Below are 18,415 nucleotides of genomic sequence, written 5' to 3'. Positions count from 1 at the left end.
TAAAAGATACATTAGAATGTTATTTTTTCATTTGTCAGCTATAATGGTCTAGCTGTAAAACTGGCGGTTAAGTTTTACTTAAATGATTAATATGTCCTTAATTGCTTATCGTTAAAGTGTTTTCATGTTGTTTTGACCCTTTCATGTACAGATTTGTCTAAATGTGAAAAGTAAAAATGACTTGGAATCATTTTTCTCTTTGAATGAAAAGGTCAAGGTTAAATCTTCATAAAATGTTTTTTTAATAAATGTCTTTCATGTTCACTTTGCTAAAAAAATTGTCATTCCCTAAGATAAATTTTTAATGTTTTAACATTTTGAATCTGTTTATTAAATGGGGTAATGCAATTTTTATTCACTCAGAATACCTGTTTAGTTTTCACTTTTTAGCTTAACCATTAGCTGAAATATTTTTTCATTTTATGCCAGTTTGCTGAGCCTGATTTTATTACCACTGTTGATTAGAATAAAAATTTCAACGTTCAAAGAGGCAAAATACAGTCATGTCAAAAGATGTCTTTTACTTCACAAGTCAGAGCAGCATTTAGACAGTTTCACAGAGAAATTACAATAAATATCAATGTAAACATTATCATCAGACATCATTAGCTATGTACACACATCCCTCAAGCTGTCAACAAGCAGCAAAACAAATTCAGTACAAATAAAAAAAAAAGAAAACTGAAACAAAGCCTGTACCCTGGAAATATTGCAACATTTTCTCTGCAATGTATGTTTATAAAATACATATTTTATGTACAGTTATGATATATAATATAAAGTCTATGCATTCAAAAACCCAAACAACAACTACTACAAAAAACATCACAAAATGAAAATGTATGAATAAATAACAATAATATGTTCATGAGGAGGAAAAAAAAGAAAAAAACACCACTTCAATGTAAGTCAAACAATGTCATCCTGTATGTGTATGTTTGTATGTGCCTAAATGTATGAAGTCAGATTTTGTAAAGCCTTCAGCAGGTTAGTGTTAAAGGCCCAACAGGTACTGCCAAATGTACCACAGGCCTCCAGGACCAGCACAGAGTGCACATAGTTGTAAGTATTGCACATCAATTCAGTGACTGCACAGTTATGACTGACTACTCTAAAGTTGATTGTGCAGTCAACTGCAATTATACTGCATTTCAGTGCATGATTACAGCTTATGCTGTGGAAGTCTATGAAAACACAATATCATCTATATTTATGGTTCTCATGCTCTTTTACCTAGCAGCATTTACCTTCTAACTAGATATGCCTGCTTTGTATTTGGGGAAGCAATGCATATCTTAAGGTAGTCATTTCCATGTAGCAAAATCAGGTAAAACACAGGAACATAAGATACTGGCTTCTTCATTTGTGTCAGATATCAGAACCAATCCACTCGATTCCACACTGAAACTGTGTCAAGTCCAGATGTCATTGTGACAGATGACTTCACTGTGACTAAGGCATCCTACTACGTGGATAACTGGCCAGTCTGCGTTAGCTTACCCCTTAACCAGGTAAGCAGTTATTCATATAAATCAATGTTTTTTTTTTACGGCTAATTAGTGCATTAATAATGCAAAAACAAGCCAATACTATCCCAATGAGACAAGTTAGCAGAAACACTCAAAGAAAGAAAAAAAATCAGAAACAACATTTCCTGCTTACCACTTCAGCACACTGTGTGAATAAGTGGCGTGTACACAGATTATGATAAGTTCCAGAATTCAGACACATCAGCCTTCATACGCTCCTCCATCCTTCTTCAATGTAACACTTTGCTGGAGCTCATTAACACAGTCACCTGTCCATCACCTGAACCATAATGTAACACTGTAATGATGATCAGCTCTAGACATCATAATCAGGTACAGCTGAGTAACTTATTCCTCCAGCAGAGGGAGGAGAGGAGTGGAGCGGGAACAGCCAACACAGCACAGAGCCTGCAAACACAGGAGAGATTTAACAAACACCTAGACAGAGTTGACAGTTTGTGACATACACCTGCCTTGTATCTTCACTCACTGGCCATTTTATCAGAAACGCTTACTATCTAGGTACACTTTTTAAGGTTTACAATCACTGAGTATAGCCTGTTGCTGCACAGGTAAATCAGCCACCCTCGACTCTATCTGTCAATGGAAAGACACCACCACAGAACCACCACCAACCACACATTATTTGGGTGACACCTAAATGGTTCTGGCATGTTAGTGTGGCTTGTTATGAGTGTATCAGGCACAGCAGTGTTGCTGAAGTTTGAACACACCTCAGTGTCACTAATGGGTTCAAAATAGTCCACCAAACAAAAGATTCCAGCCAACAGTGGCCTTGTGGTGACCACTGACACCACACACAAAATGTCACTACCATGTCAGTGTCACTGCTGTGTTGAGAATAATCTACATATTTAGCTAGCGGTGGTCCTATGATGGTCCCTTTCTACTGACAGACAGTGTAGAGCAGGGTTGTATCTGCAAAGGGCCTGTGTGGCTCTGAGTTTTCATTCCAAATGAGCAGGAATTGCGCTTTGAATGTTTACAATATGTTCATAACAATATTAAACAAATTTGATGTATAAAATATATAAAGTAATTGTAATAGATTAGGCTTGTACAGCTTCAAAGATTTCAAGTAATTAGTAGGACACTACAAAGTTGTAAATAAAAATATAGAAATGTTACATGCATTTGGGATAATGAATGGACCCACAGCACTGAATCCACAGCACTGAATACTGTATTATAATATAATTAAATTCAGAATTCATTATATTTAAAAGTGGAGACCAAATCTTGATGCAGATAACTCGACCAAAAAATGAACAGAAATAGACAATCATAGTAGCTCAAATAATTTATCCCTTTCCTCACATCTTGTTCACATAGTTCTTGAAATATTGAATTAAACATCTAAAAATATGTTTTGTAATATTTGAATCCACACTGTATAAGTTATTATTGTGTATAAAATAGCAAAAAATGTCAATATCAGTCATTTGACCACAGACACTCACCTCGTCCGAACACTTCACGAAGCAGTGCAATTTTGGGCTTTCGTGTGTGTGTGGTGTGTGTCAGCTGTCCACTGTTGGGTCTGTCCTTCATCAGTCTGTTCTTCATCTGCTCAATGGGTGTCTCATCTGTTATGATAGACACCAGCTGGAGGGAAAACAAGACAGTGCCTGTGTCCAGTCATTGCTTTTGTCGTTTCAACAGTAAACTGCTGCATTGCAGGTGTGTGCTTTCCATCAAGTTAGATACGCACCTGGTCATAAAATATCACCAAGACGAAAACACCAAACAGAATGGACTCCACTAACAGAATGATGTAGTGTGCCCTGCCATAGTGAAGAAACAACAGATGCAGAACAACATAAAAGTTATATAGAAATGATGTGCTGTATATATCATTAGTTCTGTAGAGTGCTTTTTGTTTTACAAATGTTTTTAGCTTTTTTTTGTTCTCTACAGTGGCATCAAGTTAAACAGAAATAGAAATAAAAGTATTAATTAGCTGTATTTCAATGTATTAATTTTTACAATTATTATTAGTGATGCACTGAAATTTCTACCACTGAAACATTTCAGCCAACAATGGTCAAAAGTGGCACTTTAGGTTTTCATCTGAAGGTAAAACATAAAAAATTTTGGCCAAAAAGAAAAAAAAAAATTAAACACTAACTAGGACTACAACAAAATGTCATAATCTAACACTTGGTATTTGAATGCTAATGAAAATTAAGAATAGTAAATAGTTTTGCTTTGTTTTTCCAGTAAAAACATGTTTGAGCAGTAGCAGATCAACAGTGGGAAAAATGTCAGGCATGTGGAGTTATTTCTATGATAAAAATTAGACAATTAGCAATTTATAATCTCTGTTCATGTCAAGTATCAAGAGGTAACTCAATGCCCTAGAGCGTTTCCATTACAAGTTTGATAGCACTTAAAAACATGACATCCTGCTCCATATGCATGTACAGCAGAACAACAGAAGCAGAAAGGAAGTCCCTGCTAGCACACTAATGCCATCTGTAGCCACAGTATTTGTGCCAAAGTGCAAAGTATAACTAAAATATAATAAAGTTGCCTTCAATGGCGTCCATTCTCTGCTGACGAGAATGTTGGATTTCATGTTACATTCTGTAGCCTACATACTGTAATAATTATATAATAATTTTACTATGTCTATTTCATGTAAACTGTTTTTATTTATTGTCAGCTCATTATTTTCCTACTGAAAGCAGGTTTTATCAATAATAATAATACTTCCATTATCAGCAAATAAGCATTCTTTATTATCAAATAAGCAAATAAAAACCAAATCAACTTTTTTTGGTCTTTGTTTTGGCCTTTCTTTTAGCCAGATGTATCTTAAATTTTGTTTTTTCTTTTGGCCAGGAATTTTTATTTCAGTGCATCAACATGAATCATTCTCCTCTTCAGATTTTCTGTTCATACTTACACTATCAGATGCTTGCTGGGAGATTCTTCTCCTTCTTTTTCTCCATCCCCTTCTCTTTCACTCCGTATCCTCCACACCCATGCAGACACCACTAGTGCCATGGAGTACAGACTGGCCATGCCTTGAGAGAAAGAGAGGGAGAGAGAGGACAAGAGAGGATGAGAGAGAGGACAAGACTGCATCAGTTTTCAACAGTAGTGCTACTCATTGCTAAGAGTGTAGTAACTATATGGGACTTAACTTTAGCTCCTCAGAATCCACAAATCCATTACAGTCTCTGCAATACCCAGCACTTTAAAAGCATGTTAAACTGTGGCCTGACAACAATCTATTTCCGTTTCCAGGATGAAATAGTGTAACGCTTGTGTATTTTGTGATTATACCACAGTTTCACTGATATTTAGTTGATATTAATTATTAGCTTCAACAACACTGAACACACAAATATCGATTAACAAAAAAGTTTATTTGTATTAGTTAGCAATACCTGCATACAGACAATTTCATTAACTTGATTTCATTAGTTTTATTAAATTCAATTACACTGAATAATAATAATAATAATAATAATAATATGTTTTGATCAGCACATTCTGAATGTTATGTTGCCTTAGCTAGTAGTCAGGAGTAGTCAGATGTAGTATCATGTAGTTTTACTGAAGTAATGTAAACTAACATTCAACAGAAGACCTGTCCAATTATTACATAATCGCCTGATCTGAATTATTTAAGCTGATCGCAATTCAGACCCATTCAGCAGGTTCTTTCCACTCACCAGTATAGAAGAGAAACTGGATGAAATATTTCTGGTTGAGCTCCCCAACACAGTTGTTAATCCTAATAATTGGTGACACACACAACCCAGGCAAGTTAACATTGTAGAAATATGAGAAAATAAAAAAAGATAGTAATGTGATAGCATGGATATGGAACAATCATGTGGAGATAACTGCAGAGAGTGGCCAGGAGACTTACCATGGGCAGTGGTGGTCCATGCGTCTGATGCAGCGCTGACACACTCGGCAGTGATGTGCACGGGGGGGGCGATATGTTTCACAGCGACTGCATACGGTCCAGCCCTCGCAGCCCTGCTAACACAGCAGATAATTTGAAGCCTGCACCACAAACCCTAAAAGCAAACCCTAAACTCACAACTTAAACACAACAAACACAGTCAGCTTAAAGCCAATTAAACATCCTACCATAAATAGTAGTAGTAGTCAATTAGCCATGTGTGCTTCTTTAGTTTTGCTCTTAAGTTCCAAAGCTAATGTAGCTAATATGTATTGGAAGTCTATATCGCACCAAATAGAACTATGCAAAAACGCATTCCTAAATCCTCCCAGCTCAAACAGCCTTGATCTCAAAAAGACTTACTTCGGACACTATATGACATATTTTTATGTATAAAACAGACAAAAGTGCGAACAACACTCAGATATCAAGGTGGCTGCTATTACTAGTTTTAGCTATGCAACAAACTTCTATTTTAGTAGACAGCAGTGTCACACAGGGCAAGAAGCCATATAAGTCTGTTTTACTGAACAAGCAGATGCTGTTTGAGAAGCTTGCGGGCAGTTTGTACAGTGCTAACTGGTGTACAGCAGTTTTCACTACTTGTTAGTTACATTAGCCTCAGTTTCTCAGTAGTTTTCTCAATGGTTTTCTCAAGTTAATTATCTTGAGAAAGTTTTCTCAAAATACTTGTCTCAAAATTATCTTCTCCGTATAATTATCTCAAGACAATTTTCTTGGGATATTCATCTGAAGATATTTTTCTCAAGAAAATGTAAGGGTGTTACACCCACTCTGGACAGCAGCAATACGCTGTTTGGGGAGCACTGTTCATCTGATACCAGGCCCTAGTGTTTGGAGTTCATTCTGGTTAAAACTGCTGATAAGCACTCAAGCAACATCTTTGTATTTGAGACAGAGTTCAAAGTGCTATAGGTCAACCTCCATTAAAATAAATCCAATCATGAATACACAACAACTCAGCACCCATGAAAAATGGACAATGGGCTTGGGGAGATAACAGTGAATTGAATGCAGCCGGAACGGTGTATTGGTGCCATCTACAGGGCAGAGTGGGGAATACTCTTAAGTTTTCTCTAAAAATTTTGAGATAATTATTCTGAAATCACCCTGTGAAAATGATCTTGAGATAATTATATTGAGATAATTGACATAATTATGGCAAGACAATCATCTTGAGATATTTATCAAGAGATAGTAACAGAGATAATGGATAATAATCACAACATGGAAAATAATCAAGCTAAGGAAGAAAAAATAACTCATGCCCTCTGACAGGCAGGAGATTTTTTTTATTAGTTTTTATTAGTAAACCATGGGCTCTGTTACATTTAGTGTAATTGACTATTTGACAAAATAGTCTTAAACAAAGGCTGTGCAAAAACATATATGAACAAAAGCTGAAGAAATATCGTTTGACATATAAGCTCACCCTGTCATTCATACGGTTGGATTGAGACCTCAGGTCTGAAAAGTCGATGGCTGTCTCAGGGAGAGGCACCATACCTGCAAAACACACAGTGCTTGACTTATCTAGGCAAATATACATAGAAAAACAAAAACATCCATCTATTTTTAGGCTTTGCATCGTTCTACGCTTTGTAAGAGTATTTTTCTTCTTTTTTTTTTAATTATCACATGAAAAGGGCCATAGGTATTTGATCTATGTAGGGCTTGGGAATCAACATAGCATTGTGGGATTGTTCCATTATATTGGCATGGTTAGTTTGCTTGTTTACATGAACAAATACTCAGTGTATTTCAGTGTATCTTAACCAAATCCAGAGGAATGACAAACAATGTTATAAGCATAAAATTAGCCTTACTGACGGGGTGGATCCATACAAACTCCCAAACAAAAAGTGGAGTAATTATCTAAATATGCTACCTCCTCTTTCATTCACAGATTTTAAGACAACACTGGCTCAAAGGCGAACTACAGTGAAATGTTCACAACATTTTTAGCTGGAAAACTGTGAATTTGTGAATAGTGTACTGATACAAAACCCGATAAATTCACTACATTAATGTTTTATGTACATATAATTTGCATACTTAAATTTTTTATTTAATTGAATCTATATGAGTCTAAAATGAGCATAAACCTGATGTTTATCAGCACTCTGATGGCAATGCTTCCTATGTGCTATCTGACTAGGGCTACGTCCTTGATTTTGCCTAATCTGGTAGCCACGTGAATCCAAATGCTAGCCAGCTCTGCCAGTGAATTTAGTCATTCCAAGGGCTACAGATCAGGTAAAAATCAAGCAAAGCAGGTAGGAACCAGCCTCAATGACTGAATAACCCTCCCAAAATGGCGGATTACCCATAAGACACTGCATAATGACATCCCACGCCCAATAAGAGATCAGGACTATCCCTGGATGAATCTCAATTGGCTCCCTACTTCTGCATAGGTCTTGAAATAACGGCTTCTAAATCCAAATTGTGTATTAAATGTCCAATAGATATATTTGGGATTTAGCCATAGGCTGAATCTCTCCCTGTTGGACACTGAGTGCACCATTTGGCTGCAAAAGCCTTACTGACCAGTGTCATGCACTGCATAGAGAGCAGGGAGCCATTTAAGATTCAGGCCCTGTCTTAACATATAGCATAAAACGCAAAAAAATCAGACAACCCAAATTTCTGCAAGGTTGACCCACTTGTCCTCAGAATTGCATGGTTGATGAATATATGTAAAATATAAGATCCAGAAGACTGCTAAACTCAAAGAAGTTAAAATGGAAAGTGATGACTAGTGAAGAGCTAAGTGTTCTGACAATGAGCAGCAGAAAACAAACTAATATGATTTTCCTTTCTTTGGTTTCAGCAGCCTTCCTGACTGGTTTAATCTGGTTCATTTCTGAATGTCAATTCTGAAGTAGGGTGCTTCCAGGATCATCAGAGTGGTGTCAAAGATTATGATCTTATAATCTGATTTCAGCAGAATACAAAATTTCTATCATACAAAATACTTTGCTATGGCTTAAGCACACTCACCTGGGTCAGAGAAGACTGCTTTTGAATGACATGCCAGAAGCAGTAACAATAAAATATTAAATATTGATCCATGAAAAGTGCACCATATACTGTTGACAAAAAGAGATGAAGAAAGGTTTAATGCAAAATGTGAAAAAGTTACATTCTGATAGATTTGTACTTAAAATGTATTTTCAAATGACAAAACTTTTAAAACTTGTACTCAAACACATTTGTTAGAAAAGTAATCTACTTTTTACTCAGGTCCTCTATAGTCATTAACAAAGAAATTACTAGTTCCCTTTTTGTGTATAATTTCATTATGTTACATTTGTGACATCATCTAAAGTGCTTTGCAATTAGTCACACTCTGACTTTTGAGGTTTATCATTTATTTAGAAAAACTTCCTAACAAACTTCAGTTCCTATGATAGAAGATGCTGGATGTACTAAGAAGTTCCACAGCAGGTCTATAGAGAACATAGTACTCAAAGGGAAAGCCCACCAATTATGAGCATAATTCAGTCATTGAGATGTAAACAAAGTCATTCATATTAGTTTCATGTGAAATGGAGCACTGTAGAAGAAACATACTAACTGAGATTTCTTTACAGTGGTGGTGACAGGGACCAACTGGAACCAACACAAATATTTCCATTTTATTTAACAACAAGTGAACCTACACATATCCTTTGAGTTTTGGATATAATGTTGATAATGGTAAAATAGAGATAAATCTTAAAAAAAAAAAAACCCTTTAAAAAACTATTTTGACTATTTTGCCTTATAATACCCTGCATGTATCTTTCCACTTTGAATGAATTTAAAAAATGATTTAGTACAAAACATTATATCAAAATAATCAACACATAATGTCTCAAGCATCAGTCAGTGTATCATAACCATCCATCCATCCATCATCCAAACCGCTTATCCTTCTGGGTCGCGGTGGGGTGCTGGAGCCTATCCCAGCTGTCATTGGGCGGAAGGCTGTATCATAACCATTTTATGTAATAATTTACTTGTAGTAGCTTTTAGATGCATTAGCCATATATGATTCCTACCACCACAACTGTTAACTATTCAGACTCTGTTTCTCTAGAACAGGGGTGTCCAAACTTTTTTCAAAGAAGGCCTAATCGTACCAGGTCAAAATACCCAAAAGCCCATATACATACATACATCATCTAAACCGCTTATCCTTCTGGGTCGCGGTGGGGTGCTGGAGCCTATCCCAGCCGTCATTGGGCAGAAGGCAGGATACACCCTGGACAGGTCGCCAGTCCATCACAGGGCAGACAGACAGACACACACATTCACACACACACTCACACCATGTGAGTTCAGCATGTCCAACCAGCCTGACTGCATGTTTTTGGACTATGGGAGGAAACCGGAGTACCCGGAGGAAACCCACGCAGACACAGGGAGAACATGCAAACTCCACACAGAAAGGACCCCGGTCGCCCGGCCGGGAATCGAACCCAGGCCCTTTTTGCTGTGAGGCCACGAGAGCCCATATATCATTCAAAATTTATGCAAAATATTATATTTTCACAATCTAATCGCATACAATCAGAGCTTTCTGTGTGCCACCACGTTTCCTATCAGTGTAAAAAGACACACAAGGCTTCTTTTATTGTTGGATTGCTCGGAGCAATTTGGATCAGTAAGTGCTTATAACAAGTACTTAAATTGCTTAATAGGAGTAACAATAAAACACGTCTAACATATTAAGTATATTCATATTCAAGCATTTCTCTGCCCTCTTCTCTACTAAGTATTGTATTGTACTGGCTGGCGGGCCACTTATGAGACACTCTTAAACAGAAGCCACGGGCCAATCAAAATCTGTCTGCAGGCTGCATTTGGCCCTGGGGCTAGACTTTAAACACCCCTCATGTCAGACCACTTTGCCTACATCTTAACGATTTCATTATGCAGAAATTTAGAAAATTTAGTGGAATTACCTCTTAAGTAGTTGTTTGACCTGCTATTTCTGTGTATTTACTCAAGCTGTATTTTGGAAAAGTTCCTTTTGTTTTAGCTGTGCCATTATTTCATTGAAATAACAAAACTTGTACTTGGGAGTAATGGACCAGGCTACCCTGTACACCTCAGAAAATATCACATCTTAATCTAGACTGAACAATATGGATAAAATACCATTTTATTACTATTATATTGCTTAGCCTTGCAATATATTTCAAAAAGGCTCATGAAAATTACCGTTTTATGTTTGGGTACCCCTTTTAGTGTGTTTTAGGTTTAGTTTTTTTATTGAAACATTTAATGTGTACTTAACATTTTGGATAATTAATATAAACACTATGAATTATTTTGTATACAACATGACATAAAAATGTAGTTTTGTAAATCGACTACACACTTAAAAAGATGGTTCTTCAAGGGTTCTTTTGTAAAGGCCATGGTTTTATTTAGAACCATGAGATCTAAGCACTTTTCATGCTTAAACAGTTCTTTGCATGGTGAAATTGTTCTTCAGATTAATGGAGAAAGTGTTGCATACAGTTCTATATAGAACCTTTTTGAAAATGGTTCTATATAACACCAAAAAGGGTTCTGCTGTGGCTACGATGTCAAGCTTGTAACAATAGAAGAGCCATTTTTGGCTCCATATAGAACCATATCCAACACATTCTCCATCAACCTGAAGAACCATTTCACCATGTAAAGAACCATTTAAGCACGAAATGTTTCTGTTTAGAACTTATAGTTCTAAATGGAATCACTGCCTTTACTAAAGAACCCTTAAAGAACCAACATTTTAAGTATGCACATTCAGACTCTACTAAGCTAAAGCCTGTTGACAAATATAGTAAAAAATCATAATGCAGGCTGAAATCGTTTTATAACTACATCCTGTATCGAAACCGACTCAGATCGAGAGGTGCCTGCAGGTTCTCACTCTTGGCTAGTAGCTGCATCGCATCATTCAGCAATATCGGCAGATGTAGCTATAAACAAACGATGTATCGTGCAGTGCGAGTGTTGTTTGGAGTCGTGGAACAGCGCTTTAGCGACAAGCTAAAGTGAAGTTTGTTCGTATTATATTAGGGGGTAAATGAAGCCAGTGAAGCCCGATGCTGCAGTGCGGTTTGCTTTCACAAAACCGGAGTAAATAAACTGATGTCGTCATGAACGCGGCTCTCACCGTCTTCACGAAGCCCAACACCGCTTTTAACACACCACACCAGCGCTGAGACTTACCTTCCGGAGTAGGCGGGGATCAGCACGTACTGAATAACCACGTAGTCGGCGTAAAATACGCTAAAATATGTCAAAATAAGACAAATGAAACCGCACGGGTCTCGCCGGCAGCGAAACGACGCCATCTTCGGATCCCCTGTCTTCCGGGTGACGTCACGGGGAGGCTGGCAGCGTGATGTGATTCTCTCTCCTTTTTTCTCTCAAATATTTATCATTTGCAGATGTTACAAACAGTAACGCAAAATACATATGTCAGGGTGATAATAAAATATATATAGAACAAAGAGATAGATAAAATAAAATAAAAAAAAAGGCCTCGAGCATCAGAAAAACATTACATTTTATGGTTCCACTGACATTTTTTTGGTTTTCTCACTGTCACAGAGAAAACTGATTTTAACATATTCTTCGGGTTCACGTAGAAAAATATTTATGTACATGAAACTTAAACTAGAATAAGTTTTAGGTTTTTCATATATATGCATTTCCACGCTTGTCATATCTAAAGTAACCAAACAGAACATGTTCATATAACAAAATAAAGCCAGAATAGATTTTCTCAATGATAACCTTGGTGACATCTTTTTTTTAGCATGACGGTCAGTACGGTGCAGTTTCTGGTTTTGTTGTGCAAAAGGAACTATTTATGCTCATATCATCTTTGAATTTAGCCCAAAAAAGTTTTCCAGGATAAAATTTGTGCAAAAATTTGTCAGAGACTTCCCTTATCATCTTGCGTTCATGCTCCACTCTCTTGGCACTGCTGGAATTAGGGTCCCAAAATCACAGCTTAAGACATTTAATGAGTCTGCTGAGAAATTAAAGACAATAGCTCTAACCCAGAATAGTTTGATCATATAAACATTATGAATTTTGCCATAGAAATGCCTAAAAAACAATGAACGTTTAGGCCCAATTCAGACTGCTTAGTGAGAAAAGGCCACATTAAACAGTAATTCCACAAACTTTTCTAAATGTCTGCATAATTCAAATTGTCAAGAGGTCAAAGTCATTCAGTGTGGTTTGATGTGAAATGACACATTACAGAGAAAATTATCTCACAGCGGTGGTGATGGTTACCAGAAGTCTGAAGCATTTAATGCCTCTAAAAGCTCCCTCACAAAAAGTTACCACATGAAATGGTTGTGAATACGTTACCTAAAACAGTTTTATGATAGTTTTGAGATAACATTTTATCCATTCATGGTATAAAAGAACACACGGAATGCAACAAGTCAAAACAGTCCCCAAAAAGTATGTATTTACCACTATTTTAGCATCATTACATATAAAACAGACACATGTAGCTTCAATGGTCATTTTGGATGGTAAGTAAAATGGCTATAATTGGAGTTCAGACTCCAGAGAACACTATGCACCACCTACTAGGACAGCACAGATCACCTGGGAAAACAGCAAATCTCTGACCTGGTTTCAAAGCCAACTGAAACACACACATACTATTGGAATGATAAACATGTCTTTATTTTTCCAAATCACAGAACGACCAGTTTTTCATTAAGAGCAATCTGAGCTTGGGTGAGATTTGCCAGGTATGTCACCATCAGTAGGTCCTGTGAGAAACATCATAAATAAAACGTAAGTAAAACTAAAATGCCAAAAGTGCACAAACAAGAGGCAAACAGCTTAAATCACTCACATTAATGTTGGAGTTCAGCATGCTCTCAAAGTCCTCTGCAGAGATTTTGGGGACTTTGTTAACCAGATCCATTAGGTATCGCCCAACGCTGTTATCTGCCATCACCTTGCCAGACTGGGGATGGAGACACATGACAAATAAATTCAACAATGGAGTACTGTTGTTTACAAAATGTAAGTGAACTGACAAAGTGCCTCAGCACTGTCCAATAATTAAACAAGAATCTCCAGCAATTTTCTACTCCGAATACACTTACCAGGACATCTTCTATGTACGAGAGCACTGTGGTTAGCATTTCCTGTATGCGTCCTGCTGCACTTCCCACCTGAGCCAAGTCTGAGGTCAAGCCATTGGTGCGACTGGGAGATGCACGAGTCCTTTGTAGGAGATCAACTAGGAGGCAAAACAGATCACACATGAGAAACAGAACTACATAATGTAAAATTTATTCCTTAAAATTACAGTTTGTTATTGTTACTGTGCCTTTAAGACTGCATACATAAGCTCTGTTCGGTTGTTCACTCAAAAAGCAGTAAAGGCTAAAACACTCATAATAACTTCAGTGTGAATGGGTGGAACAAACTGCTGAAGCTAAAAAGACAGATATTTGTTGACAAATGGCAAATTCAAAACGGGCCATTTTGTGGCTTAGTTTTCATGTACTGACCGTGTGGACTGGTATGTCAAATGTACATTTTAAAACCTTGAAGGTTACATACTAGACCAACCTTGTATTAAAAAAAAAAAAAAATTATATGGGCACTTTGAACCAAGTAAAATGTTGATCCTTTGTTTAGACTATATTACCACATTATGCTCTATGTATGCCACAGTCACAGAGGTGACATAAGCAGAATGGTTTAACGTTCTGCAGCGTAGACCTACATTAAAGTGGAAAATTAGAATTCTCCAGCAGCCACTTGAAATTTCTTCAACTGTATTAATCACCTTAATCAAAAACACAGCTAAACTATTAAACTAACCACAGGTGTAAGCGTGCCTGACGCTTAAACACTTGGTGGTAAAAGGAGGACACTATAGAAACTTAAAATACAAAAGTAGCTTTCTCAAGACACTATAAAAAGGTTATGATGAGAGTATGCAAGTTCAAAGGCAGCACCAAATGTATGCACATGCTAAAATTGAAGTGATCTTAGTGCAACCTTTAAAAGTTATTTTGAAAAGTAGTCCCAAAAAACAAAACATCAATTTTAAGCAGTAAGCTATGCATAACAAATATATTCAACTTGTAGCTGTATTATCTATGAGTACATGAGATTGGACTCAATATTGGCAGAAACACAACATTAAATAACTTGAATTAAACTGTTCTTTGCATCGTGAAAACATTCTTTAGATTGATGGAGAATGCACTCTAGATGGTTCTATACAGCACCTACTTAAAAAGGATTCTATATAACAGCAGAACCCTTTTGGTGTTGTTACAGTGTCAGGGTTGTATCAATAGAAGAACACTTTTTGGTGTTATATGGAACCCTTTTCAAAAAGGTGCTATATAAAACCATCTACAGCACATTCTTCATCAATCAGAAGAAACTTTCATGATGCAAAGAACCCTTTAATCATGCAAAGGGTTGTTTGAGTGTTAATGGTTCTATATGGAATCATTTTCTTCACTAAAGAACTGTTGAAGAGCCATCTTTTTAAAGTCTGTAGGAACCCTAAATAGAACTATGATGTTCTGAATATTTGAGCCATGTAAGCAAAGTTATGCTGCTCTTTTTTTAACATACGTGTTTGTTGACAGAATGGACCTGACTGAGAACCTCTGAAAATCTATGCATGTACAAGAAGCAGTAGTGGCTAACCTCCAATGCGCTCTGTGTCGTAGTAAACATATTTTACTGTTAAGGGTGTGAACATCACGCCAACAGTCTTTCCTGGAACACCCATCTGTGCACTGAGAGATCAAATAATCAATCAGCAAAACAAAATCAAGAAAAATCAAGAAGCAAAAAATAGTGAAGTCAATGCTGCAGTTCAGCTGTAGGAGAGCAAATGAGCAAGCAGGCTGACCTGACATAAGCACGAATGTTCATTTTGTTGCTCTGCAGTGCCGTGTCCACAGTGAGGTGGATGGGGTTCTGAGCTTCCCGACTGTAATACTCATGGATTAGAACAGAGTGCTCTGTGATGTCATATCCTGTAGCATACCTGGAAGACAGAACATGTAACACTCTCAAAACAAACAGAAAATGCAAGCAAAGCCATATGACAAAACATTTAAATATACTACAGTGAAATGAACAAATTAAGCTATTGAAATGATAAAACTAGGAAAAACTGAGTAGCCACCTACCAGCCGATGATGACTTCACTGGGTGAAACCTTTTTATGAAGTTCGTACATGTTTTTTGCAAACTCCATGTCCACTGCCACCTACAATATTTTAAAGGAAGAAAATCATGACCTTACAAATCACCCATCACTGTACACTAGTATGTCTAAAATCCAGTCTTTAAATGCCATAGCATTGTAGTTTAGTATTATACCTGCTCTACTGAGCTATACCACTAGGCACATGCAACAACCGCATAGTTACTGGCAGTAAATACTTTCTAAATTTCAAATCAAACCTCTGGGTCAGAAAACATTAGGTGTCCATTCTATACGATAAAAAAACAACTTTTTTCAACTCAATTTGTACCTAAACGGGCAGAGGAGAAACAATTCTAAATTCACAATGTGAAAAATTTAGGTCATTTGGCTAGTCAGGCCCTGAGCGGCATTCTATTTTGGCACACCTCTTGTATGCAAAGACAGAAAAATGATGAACAGTTGATTTGATTAGGAAAAACTGGTTCAGACAGCTGACTAGGGTTCCTAAAATAACAGTTTAAGGAGTACATACTTTCTTTCTGGTGGCTCAAGGGCCCCTAAGTAACATTACCTATAGCAAGGTTATTATTATTTTGGGATTAGTGTGGGATATGTAATAACACGCTCCTGTGGACATGCAGGTGTGTGCACTCCTGTGTTTCCTGTTTCTGCCGTTAAATGAGCACAGGAACCAAGCCCATGTCAGCACAATGAAATGCAAGCAGCACTCTCTAATGGGATCACAGCTAGAGGAAGAGACAGGCTGTCTACAATACAGACATCAACAGGAACACGTGAAACTTAAGACATTATGTCTGACATGCAACAATAATATTAACGTTACAATTAATGCAGTGGTTACCAGCCATGCTCCTGGAGATGCAACAACCTTGCTGGAAAGTTCACTTTCAACCCTCATTAAACAAATCTTTATCCAAATCATCAGTCTAAATATGTTAGATGTGTGGTGAAACTGAATTATGAAGGAAGGCTGAATACCAGGAGCAGGGCTGGTAAGCATTGAATAACACTGAAAGGGAATTGCACCAATTTTCAAATTTCTGAATAATTCAGTCCTTGACATGTAAACAAAGTCATTCAGAATGGTTTGACATAAAATAGTTAATTGCAGAAAAACTTTGAGGCTCCTTTTTCTTACAGTAGTGGTGATCGGAAAAAGGGACCAAGATGTCTACAACAACATAGCCGTTGTATTTATTACCAAAAACAACCAATGAACCTACTTGTGTTTACTAAGTTTTTATATGCAACGTTGATGATGGTAAAACGGTCATAAATCTGAACATCATAAGTTTTCTTTAAGGACTATTTTGCCTTACAACACTCTGCATGTAACCCCCTGCTATAAATGGACTGAAATACTTTTTAAGCCAAAGGTATCACAAAAAAGTGTCTCAGACATCAGGCAGCGTATTCATAACCATTTCACATGTAATAACTTTTTGTGAGACAGATTTTAGGGACAAACTCTTCAGAGATCTGGTTCCTATCACGACCACTGTGAGCAATTCTGAAGTTTTTCTACAATGGAGCATTTCATAGCAGACCACTCTGAATGACTTCGTTTACATCTTAATTATTGATTTATGCAGACTGTTTTGAGAAATCGGTGGATTTCCCCGTTTAAGCCCTCAAAAAGGCTAAGGCTAAATTATCTACACCAGCCTACGATATTTTCTTACCTCGTCTTCTGACTCATTGTGAGGAACAGAGAAGCAGTTGGTGACCTCGACAGAGTGTTTATCTATCGTTCCTGTGGACAAAAAAAAATATTTCTCGTTATGATGTCAAAATAGTAACGCTGAATTTCTACATATGCTCGCTGCGTCAGGACCCTTTGCGCCATCTAATCAGGAGACATGCGCACTAGCATTAGCCGGCACAGCACGCTGGAGACGAACAAAGGCAGGTTTCTGTAACAAACATCTTTCTCCCTAAATTCTCTCCCGAAATTAAACACCTCACCTAATAATGTGCCGATCACACGACTGGCTCCTTCGTTCCTCCGCTCGTAAGAGTCAACAATAGAAGCCAGAACCACCGGGTGGATTTTCACAACGGGGCCGTGGACCGCCATCTTTAGCAGAGGAAGTGAGAGAGTGCTGTCGGGAAACAGAAGAAAAATATCGCAATAAGTCTACTTCTGCCCCGCTGTGGTCACACACCGTTATACCAGGCAAGCAGGAGCTGTACGTGTGTGTTCAGCTTGGCTGACTTCGCAGTGCAGGCTTTGCTCCATGCGAATTCGTTCAGTTTGATTCGTACCTGCTTCCAGATTCTATATTTGTATACTGTAATCAGAATGTGTGACAAAGTACCTACCTCAGATTTACAGTGTTGATCTGCAGCCAACACTAAAACCACCTCCTTGTCTCTACACTCATTGTCCATTTTATCAGCTCCACTTACCATACAGGAGCACTTTGTAGTTCAACATTTACAAACTGTAGTCCATCTGTTTCTCTGAATACTTTGTTAGCCCCTTTTACCTTTTCTTTAATGGTCATGACATCCACAGGACCACCACATAGCGGTATTATTTGGGTTGTGGATCACTGGCATTGTGGTGATGTGTTAGTGTGTGTTGTGCTGCTATGAGTGGATCAGACACAGCAGTGCTGCTGGAGTTTTTAAACACTGACCACTAACTGTCCACTCTATTAGACACTCGTATCTTGTTGGTCCACC

At 37.3% G+C, this 18,415-nt stretch overlaps 2 protein-coding genes across 2 annotated transcripts; both read right to left on the bottom strand.

Moving 5' to 3' along the window:
• Window positions 1–501: 501 nt before the first annotated feature.
• On the bottom strand, window positions 502–11,846 carry zgc:77880 (zf-DHHC domain-containing protein). Its single transcript, XM_036557725.1, has 9 exons — window positions 11,707–11,846; window positions 8,497–8,585; window positions 6,926–6,999; window positions 5,434–5,546; window positions 5,234–5,295; window positions 4,459–4,579; window positions 3,262–3,334; window positions 3,011–3,155; window positions 502–1,937 (listed from the first exon to the last, which is right to left on the bottom strand). The coding sequence occupies exons 1-9, from the start codon at window positions 11,829–11,831 to the stop codon at window positions 1,846–1,848; spliced, it is 894 nt and encodes a 297-aa protein (XP_036413618.1). The 5' UTR covers window positions 11,832–11,846; the 3' UTR covers window positions 502–1,845.
• Window positions 11,847–13,167: 1,321 nt separating this feature from the next.
• On the bottom strand, window positions 13,168–17,833 carry eif3f (eukaryotic translation initiation factor 3, subunit F). Its single transcript, XM_036557757.1, has 8 exons — window positions 17,693–17,833; window positions 17,410–17,480; window positions 15,687–15,766; window positions 15,404–15,541; window positions 15,196–15,287; window positions 13,623–13,759; window positions 13,367–13,480; window positions 13,168–13,280 (listed from the first exon to the last, which is right to left on the bottom strand). Exons 1-8 carry the CDS (start codon window positions 17,802–17,804, stop codon window positions 13,203–13,205), a joined length of 822 nt encoding a protein of 273 aa, XP_036413650.1. The 5' UTR covers window positions 17,805–17,833; the 3' UTR covers window positions 13,168–13,202.
• Window positions 17,834–18,415: the final 582 nt, after the last annotated feature.

Source organism: Colossoma macropomum, unplaced genomic scaffold (assembly GCF_904425465.1).
Source record: "Colossoma macropomum unplaced genomic scaffold, Colossoma_macropomum, whole genome shotgun sequence".
Lineage (NCBI taxonomy): Eukaryota > Metazoa > Chordata > Actinopteri > Characiformes > Serrasalmidae > Colossoma > Colossoma macropomum.
The sequence above is the reverse complement of the archived record's forward strand: the minus strand, read 5'-3'. Positions and strand labels throughout refer to the sequence as shown.

Bases quoted from the DNA above. Each gene is read 5' to 3' on its own strand.
- zgc:77880 (XM_036557725.1), bottom strand. From the start codon at position 11,831: ATGGCGTCGTTTCGCTGCCGGCGAGACCCGTGCGGTTTCATTTGTCTT. The intron at 8,586-11,706 runs GTAAGTCTCAGC...TTTTGTCAACAG, and splicing joins ATCCCCGCCTACTCCGGAAG to TATATGGTGCACTTTTCATG. The intron at 5,547-6,925 runs GTGAGCTTATAT...CTGTGTTAGCAG, and splicing joins CCAACCGTATGAATGACAGG to GGCTGCGAGGGCTGGACCGT.
- eif3f (XM_036557757.1), bottom strand. From the start codon at position 17,804: ATGGCGGTCCACGGCCCCGTTGTGAAAATCCACCCGGTGGTTCTGGCT. The intron at 17,481-17,692 runs GTGAGGTGTTTA...TTTTGTCCACAG, and splicing joins TGTGATCGGCACATTATTAG to GAACGATAGATAAACACTCT. The intron at 15,288-15,403 runs GTCAGCCTGCTT...TTGATCTCTCAG, and splicing joins AACATTCGTGCTTATGTCAG to TGCACAGATGGGTGTTCCAG.